A 20864-nucleotide genomic window follows, 5' to 3' on the forward strand; every position below is an offset into this window, starting at 1 on the left:
TGTATCATTATTTGCTTTGCTAACAATGACCAAAGATTCAGCAGATAATCATATATTTATTTTTACACTTTATTTATCATAAATTCTTCACATTCTGTGGAAACTGACACATAGGACTGGAACCACGAAATAAAATCCACGAAACTCACACTGAATGATATTCTCGATATTCTACACTGGACTCCGAAGTCAATCAAAAAAGATTTGAAATTATTTGCCCTCACGAAGCAGGAAACGTCTACATCTTTATTAAGAATGAGAAAACTATTTTCGAAAAAAAAGTTTTACTATTGTTCACATGCACACTCAACTTATTGACAACCAATTACCAAAAAAAAAGTTCTTCATTCTCACAACAAAAGAATAAACTGATAACCGCAATCAAGCATTTACATGTTTCATCGAGCCATTTTGCCAACAAGTTCAACCAAAACCTTCACTCCTTTAGCAATCTTTAACATGCCATCAGTTGCTTATTTTTTTTTCAATAAATTAGTTGAATTTAGAATTGAACATATTTTTTTCCCATCAATCTCCATTTGAATAACGTTGTGTTCAATAAAGATATTTAAAAAAGATGGAACATGAATCTTAATTATCCGAGCCCCAATTTTTGGAGCAATTTCTGAGCTTTTTCAACAAGTTTAAAAATTTTGAGATTTAAAAATTCAAAAATTGATAAATTGAAAAAAAAAATCAAATTTTAGGAGCTTAAAAATTAAAAACGTAAAACCAACAAAAAAATACGTAAATACCAACAAAAAAAAAGTTTGTTTTAAAATTTAAATAGAAATTTGTATAACCAAAAATATAAAGTTTTGAAAATTAAAGATTTTTTTTCCAAATTCAATATCTCTAAATTTTAGAAGTATAAAATTAATAATATTAAAAAATTAATAATTGGGAGCAAAACAAAAACATAGAAGCTAAAAAAATAAATATTATAAAAACTGATAAAATCGTAAAAATTCTTATTCAGATAATAAATTATTAAACATAAAAATTTAGAGATTTAAAAAATTAAAATTTCAAAATCTGAAGTTGAAAAAATAGAAATTTAAAAATTCTTCAAATCAAAAATAAAAAAAAATTAATTATAGATTAGGCCGATACAAATATTTAAATACCATTATGCCCCCCAACCCTTCGGATTTTTTTTGACCAAAAATAATATTTTAAGGGGGCAGCAAAATAAAATTTGGATAATATTGAGAGTTTTCAAAACATTCTTTGACAAATCCAAGGAGTTTTTTTTATTTTTTTCGTTATATCATTTAATTTTTATTACCAACCACCACCCCCCCCTCCCTTGACTTTCCGGAGACCATTAGGACAAAATGTTAATTAAATATTTGTAATGGCCTTATAATGTTAAAATATGTAATAATAATTCAAAGATTAAAACAAAAATTAAAACAATTACAAATTTGAAAAGAAAAATGTAAAAATTCAATTTTAATTATTTAATTAAGCTGAGAACGTAAAAATTAATGAAAACACAATTTAAAATTTAAAAAAACTTTAAAATTCAAAATTAAAAACTTTGAAGATTTAAAGATTTAAAGATTGAAACATTCAAACTAAAAATTTCAAAATTTTCAAACAATATTTCAAAATTTAGAAAATTAAAAAACTAAGAACTTGAAATCTAAAAATCCATTTTTTTATTTAAAAATTTCACAATTTTAAAAGCCGACACAAATATTTAAAAAATATCCCCCTCCAATCAGCTTGTATTGGCCAATAATTACAATTTGAGGGAACAACAATAAAATTTTCGGGGAATGTTGAGGATTTTCAAAACATTCTTCGACAAATCCGATACCCTTTTTTAATTTTTTATTTTAACCCTTTTGTTACCGACAAAAAAACACCCTTACGTTACCGACAGGGTACCCGGGTACCCACGGACTTAAAATTATCATAAGATTGTCAGTTTCTCACCGATTTTGACGATTTTGGTTGCTACGGATGCAGGAACTTACCCGCTATTCGATACATGTTTAAGAGAACCGATTTGGATTACCTGGTAACCGGAATTCCGGATTAACTGGGCCAAGTCCCAAAGTATGTGTAAATTGAAGATATTTATTGAACCAAATGAAGATTTCTTGCGTCATGACTAATAAACTTCGTTGGAAATTTAACTATAACTATAACTTAACTACGTTACAGGACCATCTTATGAATTAATCCCGGAACGGTTGTTCCGGAAACAGGTTCCCGTCGGGCCTAAAGTGGCCACAAACTTATTCTGAAGAAACCCTGGCACTATGGGTATCAAAATTCATGAAATTGTTTCGGAAGCATGATCTGCTAAGTAATTGGACCATAGGATGGTTTGACAACGGACCGGTCATCCTGGAACAGATTCCCGAGGGTCCTAAAGTGGCCACAAACTCATTCTGAAGAAACCCTGGCAATATGGGTATCAAAATTCATGAAATTGTTTCGGAAGCATGATCTGATAAGTAATTGGACCATTGGATGGTTTAACAACGGGCCGGTCATCCTGGAACAGGTTCCCGTGGGGCCTAAAGTAGCCACAAACTCATTTAGAAGACACCCTGGCATCAACATTCTTGGAATATTTTCGGAAACATGTTTTTCCAAGAAGATGGGACCGATGTTGGGTCATCAGGCTGAATGGCTGTTAGGCCGAATGGTTCTTGGGTCGAATTAGAAGTGAGGAGTGAATAGTGAGAAGTGAGCAGTGAGAAGTGGAAAGTAAAAAGTGAAAAGTGAAATGAGAGAAATGAGAAGAGAGAAGAGATAAGTGAAAAGTTACACAGTGTTGACCCGATTTTGTCATTTTCGACCCAATCTTATCACGTCCCGCTTTTGTCACGTTATTATATTGCCAGGGTTTATTCTAAATGAATTTATGGTCACTTTAGGCCTCTGAGAAACTTATTATCCTATGGTCTCAACTACATGAATAACATGTTTCCGGAACAATTCCAAGAATTTTGATACCCATATTGCCAGGGTTTAATCTAAATGAGTTTTTGGCCCCTACTGGCCTTCCGGGAACTTGTTCCAGAATGACCGTTCCAGTTGATATCCATTCTATGGTCTCAACTACATGAAAAACATGTTTCCGGAAAAAATCCAAGAACTTCGATACTAATATTGCCAGGGTTTATTTTAAATTAGTTTTTTGCCACTACTGGCCTTCCGGGAACTTGTTCTAGAATGACCGTTCCGGTTGATATCCATCCTATGGTATCAACTACATGAAAAACATGTTTCCGGAACAATTCCAAGAATATTGATACCCATATTACCAGGGTTTCTACCAAATGAATTAATGGTCACTTCAGGCCCTCCGGGAACCTGTTCCATAAGTACCGTTCCAGGTCATATCCAATCTATGGTCTCAAGTACATGGAAAACATGTTTCCAGAACGATTCCAAAAATTTTGATACCAATATTGCCAGGGTTTATTCTAAATGAGTGTTTGGCCCCTACGGACCCTCGGGGAACCTATTCCAGAATGGCCGTTCCGGTTCATATCCATCCTATTGTCTCATCTACATGGAAAATATGTTTCCGCAACAATTCCAAGAATTTTGATACCCATATAGCTAGGGTTTATTCTAAATGAGTTTTTGGCCCCTACGGGCCCTCCGGGAACCTGTTCCAGAATGACCGTTCTGGTTCATATCCATCATATGGTTTCAACTATATGAATTACATGTTCCCGAAGCAATTTCAAGAATTTTGATACCCATATTGCCAGGAATGAATTTGCGGCCACTATAGGGCCCTCAGGAACATATTCCGGGATGTCCGTTCCGCGTCCATATGATCTCGTGGTTCTAATACGTTGAGAAATCATAATCCTCGAATTTACTGCGAAACTGGTAACTCAGGATACAAGAAATCATCATTTGGATTCTATAAGATCAACTTCTCCACTTTTGAGACATGGTCTAGCAAATCCGGAACTCCGGTAACCAGGTAATCCGGATTGATCCTATGTGACATGGATCGGATAGAGGATGAATTTCTTAATCCATAGCAATGGTCATACCAAAACGTGGGTACCCGGGTACCCTGTCGGTACGTTACGGGGTAAAAATATTAAGAAGCCCCTCCCCAAGCCCCCCTTACTGGATTTTCATTTTCGTACCACCCAAATCTTAATTTTGCCGAGTTTGAAGATGTCACGGAGTTTCAGTTTCCTGCGATGTTTAGAACCCCAAAAAAATTTCACTTGAAAACGAAAAAGGTACCCGGGTACCCTGTCGGTAACAAAAGGGTTAATATTTATCCCCGCCCCTTGACTTTTCGCAGGAGAGAAGGACAGATTTGTATTAAATATTTGTAAAGGCCCAATCAAGAAATTTAAATAAAAAAAAATGAAAAAAATAAAGTTTACAAATTTTAAAATAAACTCGCATTTAAAATTTTAAAATATAAAAAATTGTTTTTTTTTAAATGTTGAAGATTTAGAAATTTTAAAATTTGATAATTGTTGAATATGGCACGACCGTACAATTATCGAAAGCAACCTTCATTTGGGCAGCTTCAATACTGGAGTTCATTATTCTTACAAACTAGCAGACTCGACGAGCTTCGCTTGCCTAAAATTGATTTATTCTCTGATTAGTTCTCGAGTTTTGCAGAAATTTCTGTTTCATTTGTATGGGAGCCCCCCTTTCCAAAAGGGGAGGGGTCCCGAACCATCTGAAGAACCTTCCCCGGCCCTAAAAACCTCTGCATACAAATTTTCACGCCGATCGGTTCAGTAATTTCCGAGTCTATTAGGGTCAGACAGACAGAAATTCATTTTTATGTATACAAGATTAAACTTAAAATAATGATGTTTACACAAATTGAATAATATTAAACCTACATTTTGGTACTGGACTCGTGCACTGGTGAAATTCCACAACATCCCAATCGATATTGATATATGATACTAATCACTAAAGGGGCATCGTAGCAGTGTTACTAGTTTCACTAGAAAAATCTCACAACAGGCTGGTTCACCTTTTGCCGACCAAATTTTTTTTATCAAATTTTTAATTTAAAAAACAGTTTAATTTTTTTTTAAATACCGAATTTTTCTAAAATTTACATATTAAAAACTTTAAAAATAAGGCAACAAAAATTTTAAAAATATGAATTGCCAGTTTTGAATAATGCAAGCAAAATACGTTACAGGTATGTTCCGTTTTTATCAACACGGTCCGTGAGTTTCAGTTGATAAAATCGGAACAGTGACAAAATCGGAATAATTTTCTTAGACGATTTTTTTAAGTTAAAATTTTAGTAAAAATGATTTATTGCTGATAAAATGTGAGATTTTCAGGTTCTAACATATTAATGCTAAAAGACTGTCCATAAACCACGTGAACATACTAGTGGGTGGCAAGGGTTAGTGAAAAGACATGGGAAATATATATTTATCATCAATGGTGACTGGTTGAGGTTCCTGACAAGTAAGGAGTGCATCAAGGGAACGTCCATAAATGATGTTACGAAAAAAAATAACTATTATCAATCCATTCTCCATTCATTGTCCCACTTTTTGTATAAAATTTCATATAAATTGATATGAGTAGTCAGACTTTTAGAAACCCTCTCTCTCCCTCTCGTCCGCGTGACGTAATTATGAATGTTCCCTAAGATAAGGTGGCATCCGTTGATAACATAACAATAAATTTTAAAATATTTGACCTCCTTAACACTTTCGGGACGGATGGGTCATATATGCCCAGCGTTGGAGACTGGCTGTGAAAAACTACCGAAGAGAGCTAGGTCCCAAGTTTCTTCAGCAAAAATGTTCATCAGGATGTCGCCTACCCAGGAAAATATTGGAGGTCAAATTTGACTATACCCTGAAGAACTAGATATCTGAAACCTTGGGAAACCTTGACTATACCCTGAAGACCTAGATATCCGAAACCTTGGGAAGATTTTTCTTCTGACAGCTTGCAGATGAATCTGAAATATTTGGATCCTATACCACATTATTTTAATAAATCTGAACACTCAATCAAGTTTAGTCATCTTGATCGTTGGAATACGAGATGCTCAAGGTTCTCCAAAACGTTTTCGAATTCAGCCCACGGGATCTACCAAATAAACTAAGGCTTATGCAAAGTCATCATCATCGTCATATACCCAACCCAGTTCAATAGGCACATGCGCATCATATGAATCCAGTTTTCTCAGTGATGGTCAAGGTATTCCAAAACGTTTCCAAGTTCAACCCAAAGTACCTACCGGACAACCAAGGCTTCATGCAATGTCCTCAACATCGATATGTACCCAACATGGTTCAATAAGCATGTGCGCACCATGCAAACTCAATTCTCTTGAATTTGTTCAGATGTTCAAGGTACTCCAAAACATTCTCGAGTTCAGCTCAAGGTATCTACCAGGTCAATCAATCAAAGTTTTTGCAATGTCTTTGGAATAAACTTAATATATCCAAAAGGAATAATGTAAACAAAATTTTCTGGAATACGAGGTGCTCACGGTTAGATCCGGTCCGGTCTAGAATATTTTCGTTTGGGAAACATTATAGATTCCTTTAGCATAGCGTTCCCGTTGTACTTGGCTCACAAGATACATAGGTACTCATGAAATGGCGGGCATAGAAAAGATTTTAATTAATAACTGAGGAAATGCTAATAGAATACTAAGTTGAAAAGCCGGCCAAGTTACAGTTGGAATGTAGAGCCATAGCAAAAGAAGAAGAAGAAGATATCCAAGGTCCTCCAAAATGATCTTGAGTTAAGATCAAGATATCTATTAGATGCACAATAACCAAGGAGGTGTGTGTGTCGAGCAATTTAGCTGCGGACTTTTTTGTTGAGGCATATAACGGACTTGGATGATTACATAAAACAATACGACTTCCAGAATATTTTAGCCAACCGTAAAGGCCTGCAATTGCTAGAACAAGTAATGATTGAAGTCATATAAGCTAAATGGTTTCACTTGGGTATCATATCTAACATCATTCATAAGTTGGATCATTGGATAGGTCAAAGCCGTTTTGAGAATTCGGTAGTGAAATGATCTGAGATTTATGACGTTTTGAAGAGATGTAATAAAGGCGGTAAATTGTTTGAAAAGACTATCAAAGTAACCGTGAAAATATTTTTGTATAGGGCACTGCACGGAAACATCTCTTTCTCTTTCGTTCCTCATAAATTTTGACATTTACTGGCCTTGTTGTTTTCTAATTTCTAATTTCTGCTGTTTTCTAATTTCTAAAGTTTTTCAACGATTTTTCGGTTATATCAGAACGCCAGATAACAATGTAATCCTTCGTCCTGAAGTAATAAAGTGCAAACAAAACCGCATCTTGTCTATTTTATTTCGATGATGAGAAGTCGGTGTAGAGAAACTTTGTCTTGTTAGTTACGGCTTTTTTACCGCTAGTGCTTGAAATACTATAAATACAACATTTGCCCAGACGCTAACCCAAGTTATTGAATTTTAAAAGCTAAATCTCTAAAAAATGATTGAAATTTCTTGTTGATAAAAACGGAATATTTTTGTTGACGAAATCGGAGCGTAACAAAATCGGAACATATCTGAATATGTATTAATTTTTTTTTTTTTGGCTTGACTCAACTTAAAAATTAGAGACTTAAACAAACAAATTTTTTTTCAAATTCGCAAAGTTTTGAAAATTTAAAAGTTTTCAAATTTAAAAAAATATTATTTTGGAAAAATCAAAAACCTAAAACTTGAGAAAATAAACATAAAACATAAAACTCAGAGATTTTAAAATTTTGAAATTTAAAAAATATAAACTTTATGAATTTTGAGATTATAAATAATAAATCATTTTAAATTAATTATAATTCAAGAAAAATATAGTTTAAAAATTTAAACAATCAAAAATAAAAAAAACTTAAAAGTGTGAAAAAAAAAATTTAAAATTTCAAGGATTCAATAATTGAAGACGTAAAATTTAATAAAAACATGATAAAAAAATTTGGAAACCTTAACATTAAAAATGAAAAAAAAAAAATCAAATTAGAACTTTTAAGATTTAAAAATTTGAGAACTAAAAATTCAAAGTTTAGAAACTGAAAACTTTAAAATCTAATTTTTAATTTAAAAAGCCGTTACAAATTAAAAAAAAAGTATTCCCCGCTCTCACCGGATCTAAAAACACAATAATAACAATTTTAGGGAGCAACAATAAAATTTTCGGAAAATGTTGAGAATTTCCAATACGTTCTTTAACAATCCCGAGGAGTTTTTTTATTTTAATATTTATTTTTCATTTATTCTGTGTTCTATTGATGGTGATTTTTTCTATTGTGTTTAGTGGATTACGTAGATATTAATTACGATCGCGAAATGTATGAAACCTGAAGCGCGTGTGTAGTTTTTAAATACAAATGGTGAACTAGCATATTTAAAGTGCTGTTCCTGCAGGCTTCGAACTGCAAGGCGAAAGATTAATTTGGTGAGCGTGTTTCATGTTGTTTTTCCTTTGTAGGCTCTAGAGGGTAGTGGGTAGGGTAGGTAGAGGGTGGTGGGATCGAAAGAGGTCATAGGACGAGCTTGTGCTTTTCCATTTGGTTCCGCTACTTTATTGTGCGTTTGGCGGATGCGTGTTTCGGCCTCAGCAGTGGGGCCGTCTTCGGTGTCTCGTGCTTGATTCGACTTCAAGTACGAAGTCGAGTCGAGTGCGGGACGCTGGAGGCGGCCCTGCTGTTGGGGTCGGGGTGCGTGTCTGTCGGGGGTGCAGTGGGGTGGTGGAGTTGGGTGGACTAGTGCAGATTCCACCAAAAATCTTGAAATAATTTTCGTATCGAAATAGGAGTTCTTTCTGTTTACTTGTTTTTGCTTCTACCACAACTAAAGTCTTTTCTGCTGTATTCATCTCACAATACGCCAATAAATTCCATAGCCTTTCAATTAGTCGATTCGTAGGTACAGTCAATCAAAAGAAATCTTCTCTGTAGCTTTGAACAGTGAAGTGCTTATAGAACAATTAGCAAGATCTGTAACACACACGTCATTGGGAATTGAGGTAGTTGTAGATATTGATACATTTTGATATCATTCGATGTTTCAAGGTATCAGTTTTTGTATTAGCTGTCAATATTTTTCAACACATACACACAATAAAAATACTAAATCGCTATATGTTGCTGCATGAATTTTGTAAAATTTTTACTCAACAATGTCAAACAATTACACATTTATCTTAACCGCTAATAATTATATACCATACAGAATACTAGAACATATTTATGAAAATATTTCTACACGATCTCTCTCTGGTTTCAATTTTCTCACCGTTAATAGGTTTACTGCTCCTTGAATTAATCTCATGTACCCATATCAATCACCATCAAAAACAATGAGTTGGAGCTCAAACTGTTTTGTTTTCCTCTAAATGGCTCTACATTTCAACTAGAGCTTGGCATGTTTTTCAACTTATTAGTATATGCATTGTGCTTGCCACACAAGATACATTTATTCCAGGGTGTCGAGAATGTTTTCCACCCGAAAACATGCTAGACCGGGATCGACAATCGAACTTGCAATCTACGGAATGGTTATCCCACGCATTTGCTCGCAAGGCTAAATGGAAACCATTATCTTTCTTTTTTTTTCGTTTCAATAATAAAACGACACATATTGCGACTACATCGCTCATTTTACAAATATGTATGATTGATATGGGAACATGTTATTGGTAATGAACCCAATACTCTACATGTTTCATATATTATTTCATTTGTTTAATGTTTTTTCCTCTCTGCTTTATATTTCTTACGTAGTGCAAGCTGTAATCAAACTATGATATCTATCATAAGTTCTGCAATGCTAGAACAAGAAATGAGCTAATGTTCGTTTCTATACTAATTAAAACTATATCTTAATAATTCTATCCATGTTGTAGTAGTGTCTGTAAATTTATTGTCCACAGTTTCATAGATCATATTACATACCAACAAGGATGTTATCGATCGTTTAGTAATTTGCGTTCGATCATTTAGTAGTTTGTCAATAACTCATTCCAGATGCTGAATTTCAAAATATGTTGTATGGTGGACTTCTAGTGGGAAGATTTTTCTACAACTCTGCCTAATGGTTCGTTGTTAGAATTCAACTCATAACGGAGTTATAGCGCTAGTTACAGTAACTTAAACTAAATGATTGGAATTTCGTTATCATTTAGTCTAAGTTACTGAAACTATAGCTGTAACTCCGTTACTAGTGGAATTCAAACAACGAACCATTTGGCAGAGTTGTAGAAAAACCTTCGCACAAGAGATCCACCATACGACATATTTTGAAATTCAGATTCTGGAATGAGTTATTGACAAACTACTAAATGATCGAATGTAAATTACTAAATGATCGATAACATCCTTGCATACCAATGTGAATCCAGACCTATGTTACTTTTATCCTTACCCTTCCTTATTATCGAAATCCAACTCCTGTGACAATCGTGGAGATGCAGAGGTGTTCTCGGTCTCTAGTAACAACGAATGTCACACAAATATTCCTTCCCTTCCCCGATGGCCACAAGGACTTGGCCGGCGCCATTATTGACTCTTTGAATAATAGAACTCACGCATTGTACACATTAATTATGTCAAGCCAATCCAAGATTTCCTTGTGCAACTTCGATTGTTCTGGTCAATCACGAAGTAGCAACTACGAATTGTATGGTCATCCTGCTCATGCTCATGCTCATTGTGGATCGTAATAAGGTATCCTGGAGCAAGTAAAAATACGGAGGGTACTATGGGTGCCGATCAATCGATGAACATTTTTGATGATAGCAATGGAAGCAGAATTATCAACGAATTCACCCGACACAAATATATTAGATATCAAAACCATAATACTAATGCTTTTGCTTGATTATGACTTTGACCTACCGGGAAAAGCTAATAGTTTCATTTTAATTTAATGGATTTCCAACGAATTTATCGAAAACTATTCAACTCTCTCCCGCCCATGATGTCTGTGGTGCACCATCAAATTTTGCACCTTCTAACCTTCATTGAATTGTTTCAACAACAAAAAGGAATAACTTTTGAAATTTTTGAAATAATCAATTAACTATTGATTTACAATCAAAAACTTTTTCTTTTGTTTTCCACTAATTTTGGCTATGCCAAATAACTTTTGTTCTAGCATTTTTCTCAAAGATGATTCCTTCCTATTGAAATCTTTGAAAAAAGTCGTGGGCGGGAAAGGGTTAAATGTCTCAATTAAAGCCAACATCTGAAATTTTCACTTGTCTTTGAGTTTTAACATACATGGGGCAAGTGGGACATATTTAAACAACATTTTTGATAGAGCCATTAAAATTAAAACTAGCGTTTATTAGGTCCCACTTGCCCCGGGGTTAATCATTATTTTGCATGGTAGAACGCCCGCATTCAGGAGATTCTTTCTGGTGAAGAATGGTGTTATTGTGGATCGTAATGATCACAACTCTGCATGGCGGGATGTCCACATTCAATAATTTCTTCCTCTGCGTTGGTGGGACGCCCGCTAGAAGATCAATGTTATTGTGGATCAGAATGCTGCGGTGTGGGACGCCCGCATTCAAGAGATTCTTCTTCTGCCATGGTGGGACGCCCGCAAGAAGAATGGTGTTATTATGGATTGAAACGATCACATTTATGTGTGATGAGACGCCCGCATTCAATAAATTCTTCCTCTGCTTTGGAAGAACACCTACATAAAGTATGGTGTTATCATGGATCCGAACGGTTCGTAAGTGCCCGACAAGTTTGATTTTATTGAGAATAGATATCCGCCCATGTTTAAAAGCTGTTTATCGATACTATTCCGGTTCCGGCTTCTAGTTTTTGTTGCTGGTTGTTTTACATTTATAGTTACACAGTGAAATAGACGTGTGCTCCAAAAAAAGTAGATGTAGTAGTAGTAGTAGTGATGGTTTGTACTACAAGCAAAATAGAGTTATTGGAAATGATACTTTCATTGCTAGTCCAGACGCCATTGCATGAAAATGTCTTGAGAGTGATTTCCCATATTTAGGTTTGGCACCCATAATGGTGTATCCAAAGTGTTCTTCGAATTCGAAATAAAACGCTCGCAGTACAATAATGTGCCGGAAGTAATCATTTACTGCAATGTGCCCTTGAGGAAGTTAAATTGCACAGCAAGTAAATATCAATTAGAGCTGAAATTTTCTCTACCTGTATACCTGACTTCAGGAATGGCCGGCACAATAAACAAACCGATCCAATCCACCAATACTCCGGAAATTCAAAAGATTTCCTTCGTAAGTTCCGGAGAATTTATCCCAGTGAATTTTTCCCCGAAATTCCGGACAATTTCCCACGAAAATTCCGAATAAATTCTGAAGAAACGGATCAATTGAAGGAATCTGTGAAATAGAGACGTTATTGATCACGTCAAATCCGAACTCTCATTCCATTACAAGTTTTCAAGCTAACCAGATATTATAAACATCTTCAATGAAGCACGTTACTCTGTTCTGTTGAAAAGCGTTTAGCCCATTTTTTGTCAATCTATACCAAGATCTATACTATAACCTCGTTTAGGTTGTCAATGAAGGAAGGATCTGATATCCCACAGCTGACTGGATCGAATTATGAATATTGGTAGTTCCGAGTAAAGCTTTATCTGGATACGGCGGAGGTCTCGTCAATGTTAAAGGAAGAAATTCCGGCTGTAACTCATGATGCTAGGCCGAAATAGTATAAGCTGGACAGGAAGACAATATCGCTGTTGATGGGATTCATTTTGGACGAACGTTTAGAAGTAGTAGAAGATACATTCGCGACACGTTCTGTGACCAGTCAAACTCTTTTGAGAAAGCAGCTTGCAAGGTTGCGTATTAAGGAGGGATCATCTATGCGTAGCCATTTCGTGGTGTTTAATGAAGTCTGCAGGTGCCAAGCTGGTAGAAAATTACTTAGTTTCACAGCTATTTCTAACTCTATCGGATAGCTCTGACCCTTTGGTAACAGCCCTCGAAAACTTGGACGAAAAGATCTTGACCCTGAAAACAGTGAAGCAGCGGCTGCTAGCTGAGGGAGGAGTCGAATAGAGTCGATCGTCAGGATTACGCTAGCGATGATAAAGGAACAGCTTTCGTAGGAGGAAAGAAGCATATAGGAAGATGATGGGAGTAGACCTCGTTGATCAAGCTGACATCAGTAATATCATGGATGCAAGCCGGTTGTGGTATTGTCGCTTGGAACATGCAAGTCAACAAACGATGGAAAATATTGTCAAGCATAAAATGGTTACCGGTAACGGATAAGGTACATAAGGGTACATATACAGATGGGGAAGCAGTGTTGTGAACCGTTCGATCAACAGGATGGCATCGATTTTTTGTGATTTTTTTTTGTGGAAATTCTAATGACTTTTTATTGTTAAAATTGTTAGAAATTTTCTGTTAAAATTCGTTCCGTGGAAATTTGTAAGAGTTTCCTGTGGAAATTTATAGTTATTTTCTGTGGAAATACCAAAGAATTAACATTTAAAGTATCTATTGAAAGCAGAAAAAAAATCAGAAGGGTTGTGTGCAAGACACGACCGCCCGACGTAAACTACGAAAAACCTTTTGGTGCAATGATAATAACCAATTATTTTCAATAGTCCAATTTGTTTTCAATAATACGCATTTCCAATCAGTCATAACAACAAATCCAAAGTCAGAATATTGCGAACTTTACTATTCGATATTCATATTCATATTCATATTCATATTCAATTCTGCACAGTTTGTCGGAGAGAGACGTTGCAATAATGTTATTCGCATTGAATTTTGATCAAAGTAAAACTTAATTGCTTGGTGATAGCAGATTGTTTTCCGTCGGTAGTAGAATCACGAGAGCACGATTCAGAGAAAGACTTATAATTTTGGTAGATAGTCATCCATGCGAAAACACTTTTGCAGCTTCTCCGTTTGACGCGCGCTCGTGATTCTACATACATACAGAAAACATACGATGATTCAACTCATCCATGAGTTTTTAGGTGCTGAAATGCCTCGCGCGCGCGAGAGAGCAGTTTTCTTATAATCAATAAAGATGGCTCATTAGACCCGCCTCTTTGTTGTCCGGTATGAATGCAAATATTGTGTAACCGTCACACATCCCCCAAAGGGGCGTGGCTACAGGTTCAACTTTATTGATTACAAGAAAGCAGCTCTTCCGCGCGCGCGAGCCATTTCGTTCGAGATGTCGCGGAGAGCAGACCGTGGTACCACCTTCGGCATCGGCGGAGCTCCTACCGGAAATTTTATTCCCGGCGATGGTGTGGGTCGCGCGGTCGTCGTCATTAACATAGCAGCGCTCAGTTTAAATTTTCTTGTATGAGTAGGAGGAATGACGGCTTTGGCAGGTTTTGTTCTATTATTGTCAGGGGGGTTTTTGTTGACCAAATTTTATGAAATTTGGCCACAATATTCTTTGATATGCTATGATATGATATGATATTTGATATGAAGTACTAACGATCGGCTACCATCAATGAAAGTGGGTCTTGGGAGCGTCCACAAATTACGTAACGCTTAGAGGGGGAAGGGGGGGTTGGGCGAAGTGTGACGACCCATACATAATTTTTAGATGTTTCATACAAAAAGTGTGACATAGGGGGAGGGGGGTTTGAAAATGCCCAATTTTTGCGTTACGTAATTAAAGGATCTTCCCTTAAGGTGACTCGGGGAGGCACTACACACCGTGTTATTTTTCCTATCTTGTGTCTCTTTCTAACATTGTCACCTCGTAATTTTGGAGTGGCGTACTTCGGTTTTCAGTTGTTTGATGTAACTGTAAATGTATCAGCATGTAGATTGCGAATAAGCACGCGCCGATGATACTTTTTCAAAATCATATTTGTTGTAGAAAAAATCAGAAGTGTTATGTACAAGACACAACCGCCCAACGTAAACTACGTAAGGCAGTTTTGTTCATTGAGGATTGTAGTGCCATCATGCATGAATATTTTTAGAAAATTCATTTGATTATGTATGTCACTGGTTTCGAACAAAACTAGCGTATCTTAAGATATGAAAATTGTTGGATACGACAATTGTTTAAAAAATTTACTATGAAAACCCAAATTTAGTCCTCAGTGGTAATGATGATTTTCTTGGATCCGAATTGCCTACATTTGGGTTTTGAAGCATTTGATGAAATATTTCAATAGAAGAAGCCCTAGGGAAGCATTCTCTTTTCCGTTTGCAACATTTATTATTCAGAAACATTCCAATCATAGGCATATCTTGTTTTCCGTGCATCACGAGAAATCATAAAATGTCAATCATGTACCAAAACCCAATTAATTTGGTTGTGGTGCGCGAGTAGTAAACGTTGCGGACGGGAAAAGATAGTGTGTGTGTTATTACATTCTAACTCCTACTGTCAGGCAGTGTTGGTAAAATCTCAAAATCTTAAATCTCATCGGCGATTCAAACCATGCGTGAGTCAAATCCCATCAGAATTATGACCGAGAGATTTGCTCATGATTTGAATCGCAATTTTCATCATTGCATGATATTTACGTGTTCTTCATTGTTGAATGCATTGAATTAACTATTTTTCGTCTAAAACAATGGCTAATAATTATATATAAGCAAAACATACGTCTCGATTGCGTTTCGACGCTTTTAAGAACGAAATCATTTTTCGGTGAGTGAGCGAAGCGATGCGATTCTGCCCGAGAAACTCAAGCGCGATGCTTCCCCTACAGAATCGCAGGCGAGTTAGCTCGTGCATGAAACCTCGATGTTTCAGATATGAGTATGATTCTACCATTATGGATAACATATTCGTGCAAACATTTTATTAATATCATTGCAAGACTTTTGAATCAGGGAACAAGAAGGTGATAGCTCTATTGTATCTCATATAGCCTGTTTCAAGAACGTATGCGTTCCGAAGCTTTTGTCGTGTACAATAAGTATTGCATTATTGCATCCACGTATTATAAAAATATCTTAAGTGCATTCACACTTCCTGAATCAAAGTTAAATCCTTCTGATTCAGGCGGGCATTCAATTGGACAAAATATTATTAGGCCGATATAAATATTTTTTAAATATGTCTCACCCACATTGTTATTTTGCTCAAAAATAACAACTTCAGGAGCAACAAAAAAAAATTCCGGTAAATTTTGAGAACTTTCAATAAAGAATTGCTTTATTCTCTGATTAATTCTCGAGTTATGCAGAAATTTTTGGTTCATTTGTATGGGAGCCCCCCTTTCCAGAAGGGGGAGGCGTTGCAAACCGCCACAGAAACATGTCTTCTCTTCCAAAACCTCCACACGCCAGATTTGTTTCCATTTGCTTGATCTCGAGTTATGATGAAATTGGTGTTTCATTTGTATATGAGCCAGGTTTCAAAGAGGAGAGCGGTCTCTAACCATCTTAAGAACCTTCCCGGCCCCAAAAACCTCTGCATTCAAATTTTCATGCCGCTCGATTCAGTAGAAGAAGAAGAAGATTACCTCCTCCCCTTGACTTTGCGGAGACCATAATTTTTAATAAATATGTGTAACGGCCTTATTAGTTTTCAGTTTGCAAAAAAAATGCATTTTCCAAAGTCGTTTTTTAAATTGATTGCATTACTAACAAGGGCATTGGCATTGATAACAATTGATCGTCTCATGCCTGCAAAAACCACCCCCCTGAAATGAGATGTAGTTCTTGAAGCTGTCTACCGATTGGGTGGCGCTAGTGTTGCCTTTGCTATTTTAAGCTCCGTTCATACTGCCGCGAGAGAAATTGCGATTGGCGCTTGGATGTTGCATGAAGAAGAAGAAGAAGAAGCAGAAAGATGATAATCAAAAATATTCGCACGGGAAAACATACGAAGAAATTTTTGAAACTCTTCTTTAAAATTCTAGAAGCAATTTAATTAAAAACGGTAAGCAGTACGGGGTTAGACTTGTTTTCTACTGCACAATAAACACAATATTTCAATTTCAATTTTTACTCTGCGATATCATACTTAATACACAGTATAAGAAAAGTCCAACCCCGTACTGTTTACCGTTTTTAATTAGATTGCCTCTAGAATTTCAGAGATATCTTCGTATGTTTTCCCGTGCGAGAAATTTTAAATATCATCTTTCTGCTTCTTCTTCATGCAACATCAAAGCGCCAATTAATCACGCCGAGAATCACGCAACAATGCAATACATCTCGTTGAATATAATTTAACAATACAACACATGTCGCTTACGCATCCGATTTCGACATACTGACTTCGTGTGTTTATTGCTTAACCGGCAATGTTTACATCCAGCACCATGTTGCAGCACCATGTTTTCGGCTTCAGGCGAGTTGTTCGTGGATGACAGCCGTTTCATGGGGGTGGCAAAAACATGCCCCTATCTGGATCACTTTTTATACACCATGCACTACATTACGCATTTTTGTTACATTTGTTTCGACCGCGGTCACTGGTCCGGCTCCATTGTTCTACTTTTTGTGCGAAACACCGCACAAAAAGGAGAGTCCAAAAGCCAACCGCACTGAACGGCGACGGCCGAAACGAGACTCTTGCGGACAAGAAAAGAGGGTGCTGCCAAAATGATCCGATACCCTATTTTAACATTCATAACCCAAAGTTTCAATATAATTGACAAATTGGTAGAGAATTTCCGAATCGATTGATATATAAATCTCAAAAATCCATAGGAAGATAAAGGCGCTATTAAAGTTCAAAATCTTACATGATTTCGTGACGGTCTCGAATTTGGAAATTTTCATTTGTCACCCTGTATCCGAGTCTTCCCCTTAGACGTAGTTTACGTCAAAAAATTAAGCATTAATGATAATCAATATGTAGTATCAATAGAATTGGCAAATTGCTGAAGGGTTTCCGAATCGATTGATAAGCAAATGTCGAAAATAAGATAAAGACGCTATTAGCGTTTGAAATCTATCCTAATTTTTGTGACAGTCTCGAATTTGGAAATTTCCGTTTTAAACCCTGTATCTGAGTCTTCCCCTTAGATGAAGTTTACGTCAAAAAATCTGTAGCAAACATCAATACTGACGCCATACAATTTTTCAGTCATAATGCGAATCAATTGTTTGCATGGTCTCCTTCCGATACTTGCTTGCTAAAGCTTATCTCGGAACCGATTTCTTTTTCAATCATCAACAGGAAAAATACAAAATTAGAGTCTCGCGGGAAAAATTTTATGTTGTGCCGACAACATCCAAATCGTTGCAAACGCCACGTTAGTGAATAAATTGCTGTAGCAATCTTCCGATGACAGCCTATGCTCGGACCGGCACTAATGCTATGATTCCGCTACCGATGCCAAACAATTATGCTTTGTTCTATGAAGAAAGTTCGTCTAATATCAACATTATCAATCACTAAATTCATACAACTCCGAATTACGCTAGAAAACTTCACCGAAGAATTTTCCAGTTCCTAACTTTAGGAAAATTATTTCAACTTAACCTTCTTCACAAATATAATGATGGTCCTGCAAAGAACCGATTAATTGCCACTTATGTGCCTTATTAACAGCAGCCACTGGGCTGCGCGACCGCCATCCGATGATTCGGCTCAACGAACGCCGTCGATTGCCAGATCCGCCGAAGATGGAACACGGATGAAAATGATGTGCTGCTGCTTCCACGACCGCCACCACCACCGACCGAAAAAATTTCATCCGCACCATTATACCGCTGAGACAGCCGTTGTCACTGGAACCGCTTCTGGACGCCCTGGTCCGCTCGCCGTGACATCCAGAATGAAAATGACGCGCGCACGCGAAACACGGGGCTTTTTATACACAGGGAAAACGAAGAAGTGGATCAAAAGGCCCGTACCTTACTGCAATCTGATGTCCGTGTTGGGGATTTATTAACGGAATTGAATTTTTCACCCGGTTTGGAAAGAAACAACATTTTCAATAGTTTTACGTTGATAATCAATAGTATCAATAGAATTGGCAAATTGCTGGAGAGTTTCTGAATCGATTGATAAGCAAATCGACACGGTTGTTTCATAAGGGCCAATGTCGCAAACGTAAACAATGCCTTTTCCTGCAAATTCCTCAACAACTAGGACCGCTCCCAGCTAGCAACCACTTGGAACTGGTGGCGCTCCGCGTCTTCTATCGAACGAAAGTGGAAAATACCGCCAGAAGTCTCTAATCTTCCTGAAATCAGCGGAAGAAGTCAATGTTTACGTTTGCGACATTCGCCCTTTTGAAACAACAATGTCGAAATGTCGAAAATCCATCGAAAGATAAAGACGCTATTAGCGTTTGAAATCTATCCTAATTTCGTGACGGTCTCGAATTTGGAAATTTCGGTTTTACACCCTGTATCTGAGTCTTCCCCTTAGACGTAGTTTACGTCAAAAAAATCGGTGAAATTGAGAGAAGCATTTTCCTGAAAAGCTCAAAAAATAACTAAAGGAATTCAAAAGAAATTTTGTAGCTGAACATTACTCAATGAATTACCCAATTAGATCCTATTAGATCTAATTAGATCAAGATTAGATCAGTAGGCGGTAAATGCGCATCAACACGGTCAACCACGGTGTGCCGTGATGGTCAACAAGAGTCAACATCACAACATCAAATTATGCCGAATCTGTCAACGGTCAAAACATCTCTGATCGTGCTGAATACGTGCTGTGTCATCTGCGGTATCTGGTTGGCGATCTTCAGCCTGATCATGATGTACAAATATTCCGACCTGATCCACCTGGTCGGGCGGGATAGCCTGCCGGCCAATGCGATGAAGCTGGCCCTGGTGCTGGGTTGGGCCATGGTTGCAACCGGATTCTACGGTATCCACGGTGTCATACGAAAGTCGTTCTCGTTGATGGTGCTGTACATAGTTCTGCTGATGGCATTGATCACCTTCCAATCGGCGATGGCGGCAGTACTGTTCGGGAGAAATGACGGAGTTCCGAATCGAGAAATGAGAAGGTTTGAGCGAACATTTGATCAAGTTTTGAAAAGCGGGACGTTCAGCGAGCGGATCGAGCAGTTCCAAACAGATCACCGCTGCTGTGGGAAATGGTCTTTCCAAGATTGGACCACCTATGGTGGACGGGTTCCAACATCGTGCTGTGTCGCAGGATTAGACCAAAATTGCAGGGCATTTGTAGATGGATGCTTGCAAATATTGGAAAATTACATTCGCCATACAACGAAAAGCCTTGGAGTAGGCCTCATAGTGCTTGCTACTGTCGACTTCGTAGCTTTACTGTTTGCCAGTTGCTTCGCCAATGGGATCAAGAATGAATCGAATTAATTATGCGGAAATGTACCCTTCATATAAAATTGATAGCTTTGTCATTTGTGTTGAATTAAATACAACGCTCAATAGCTGCGTTCACTATCAATCTACAATGGAATCCTTCATAAATTGCGAAAAAATGACTTCCTTGCAACCACTTTTGGAATTTTTGCAGCCTTGTCCCGCCAAGTTCAAGATTTGCACAGGCTGGCGGCGGGATTGTGTAACTACCTCCTTGTGTTTCGCCTTAAATGGAATGCAGAGGCACTTTAGCACCCTTGTCCGACGCATGTTACTGACGGGTGACCCCCAGGGCGATCATTTTTTCTCCCCATCTTGTCTGGTTCGTCGGATGGGTCCATGCATAACGTGCACTCCTGTTGGGGAGAAACCTTCGCATATTTAAAAAGTAGATATAATGTAATTATCTGCCTTTACCCACTTACCTACTGCTCACTTAATACCGGGTGAAAAGAGATGCAAATGTGAGGTCAGACGAGCGACGATTTATGCGTTGCTAATTTGCCTTGATTGAAGCATTGCCCGCCGTGATTGGGGGACGGTGTTAATACATAATCGTAAATTTGGGGTGACCATTTTTAGATAAATGGAGGACCACTT

General features: G+C 37.0%; 2 protein-coding genes across 3 annotated transcripts in view; both read left to right on the plus strand.

The window, feature by feature from the left end:
- LOC134221190 (disheveled-associated activator of morphogenesis 1) overlaps nucleotides 1–20864 on the plus strand; it is a 470343-nt gene that overhangs the window by 409646 nt on the left and 39833 nt on the right. The window lies entirely within an intron of this gene.
- On the plus strand, nucleotides 19520–20337 carry LOC134223592 (CD63 antigen-like). The gene has a single exon (XM_062702776.1). The coding sequence runs from the start codon at nucleotides 19581–19583 to the stop codon at nucleotides 20256–20258; it is 678 nt and encodes a 225-aa protein (XP_062558760.1). The 5' UTR covers nucleotides 19520–19580; the 3' UTR covers nucleotides 20259–20337.

This window comes from Armigeres subalbatus, chromosome 3 (assembly GCF_024139115.2).
Source record: "Armigeres subalbatus isolate Guangzhou_Male chromosome 3, GZ_Asu_2, whole genome shotgun sequence".
In the NCBI taxonomy this organism is placed as follows: Eukaryota; Metazoa; Arthropoda; class Insecta; order Diptera; family Culicidae; genus Armigeres; species Armigeres subalbatus.

What these genes read in the sequence shown, in the direction of transcription:
- LOC134223592 (XM_062702776.1), top strand. Translation starts at nt 19,581, where the DNA reads ATGCCGAATCTGTCAACGGTCAAAACATCTCTGATCGTGCTGAATACG.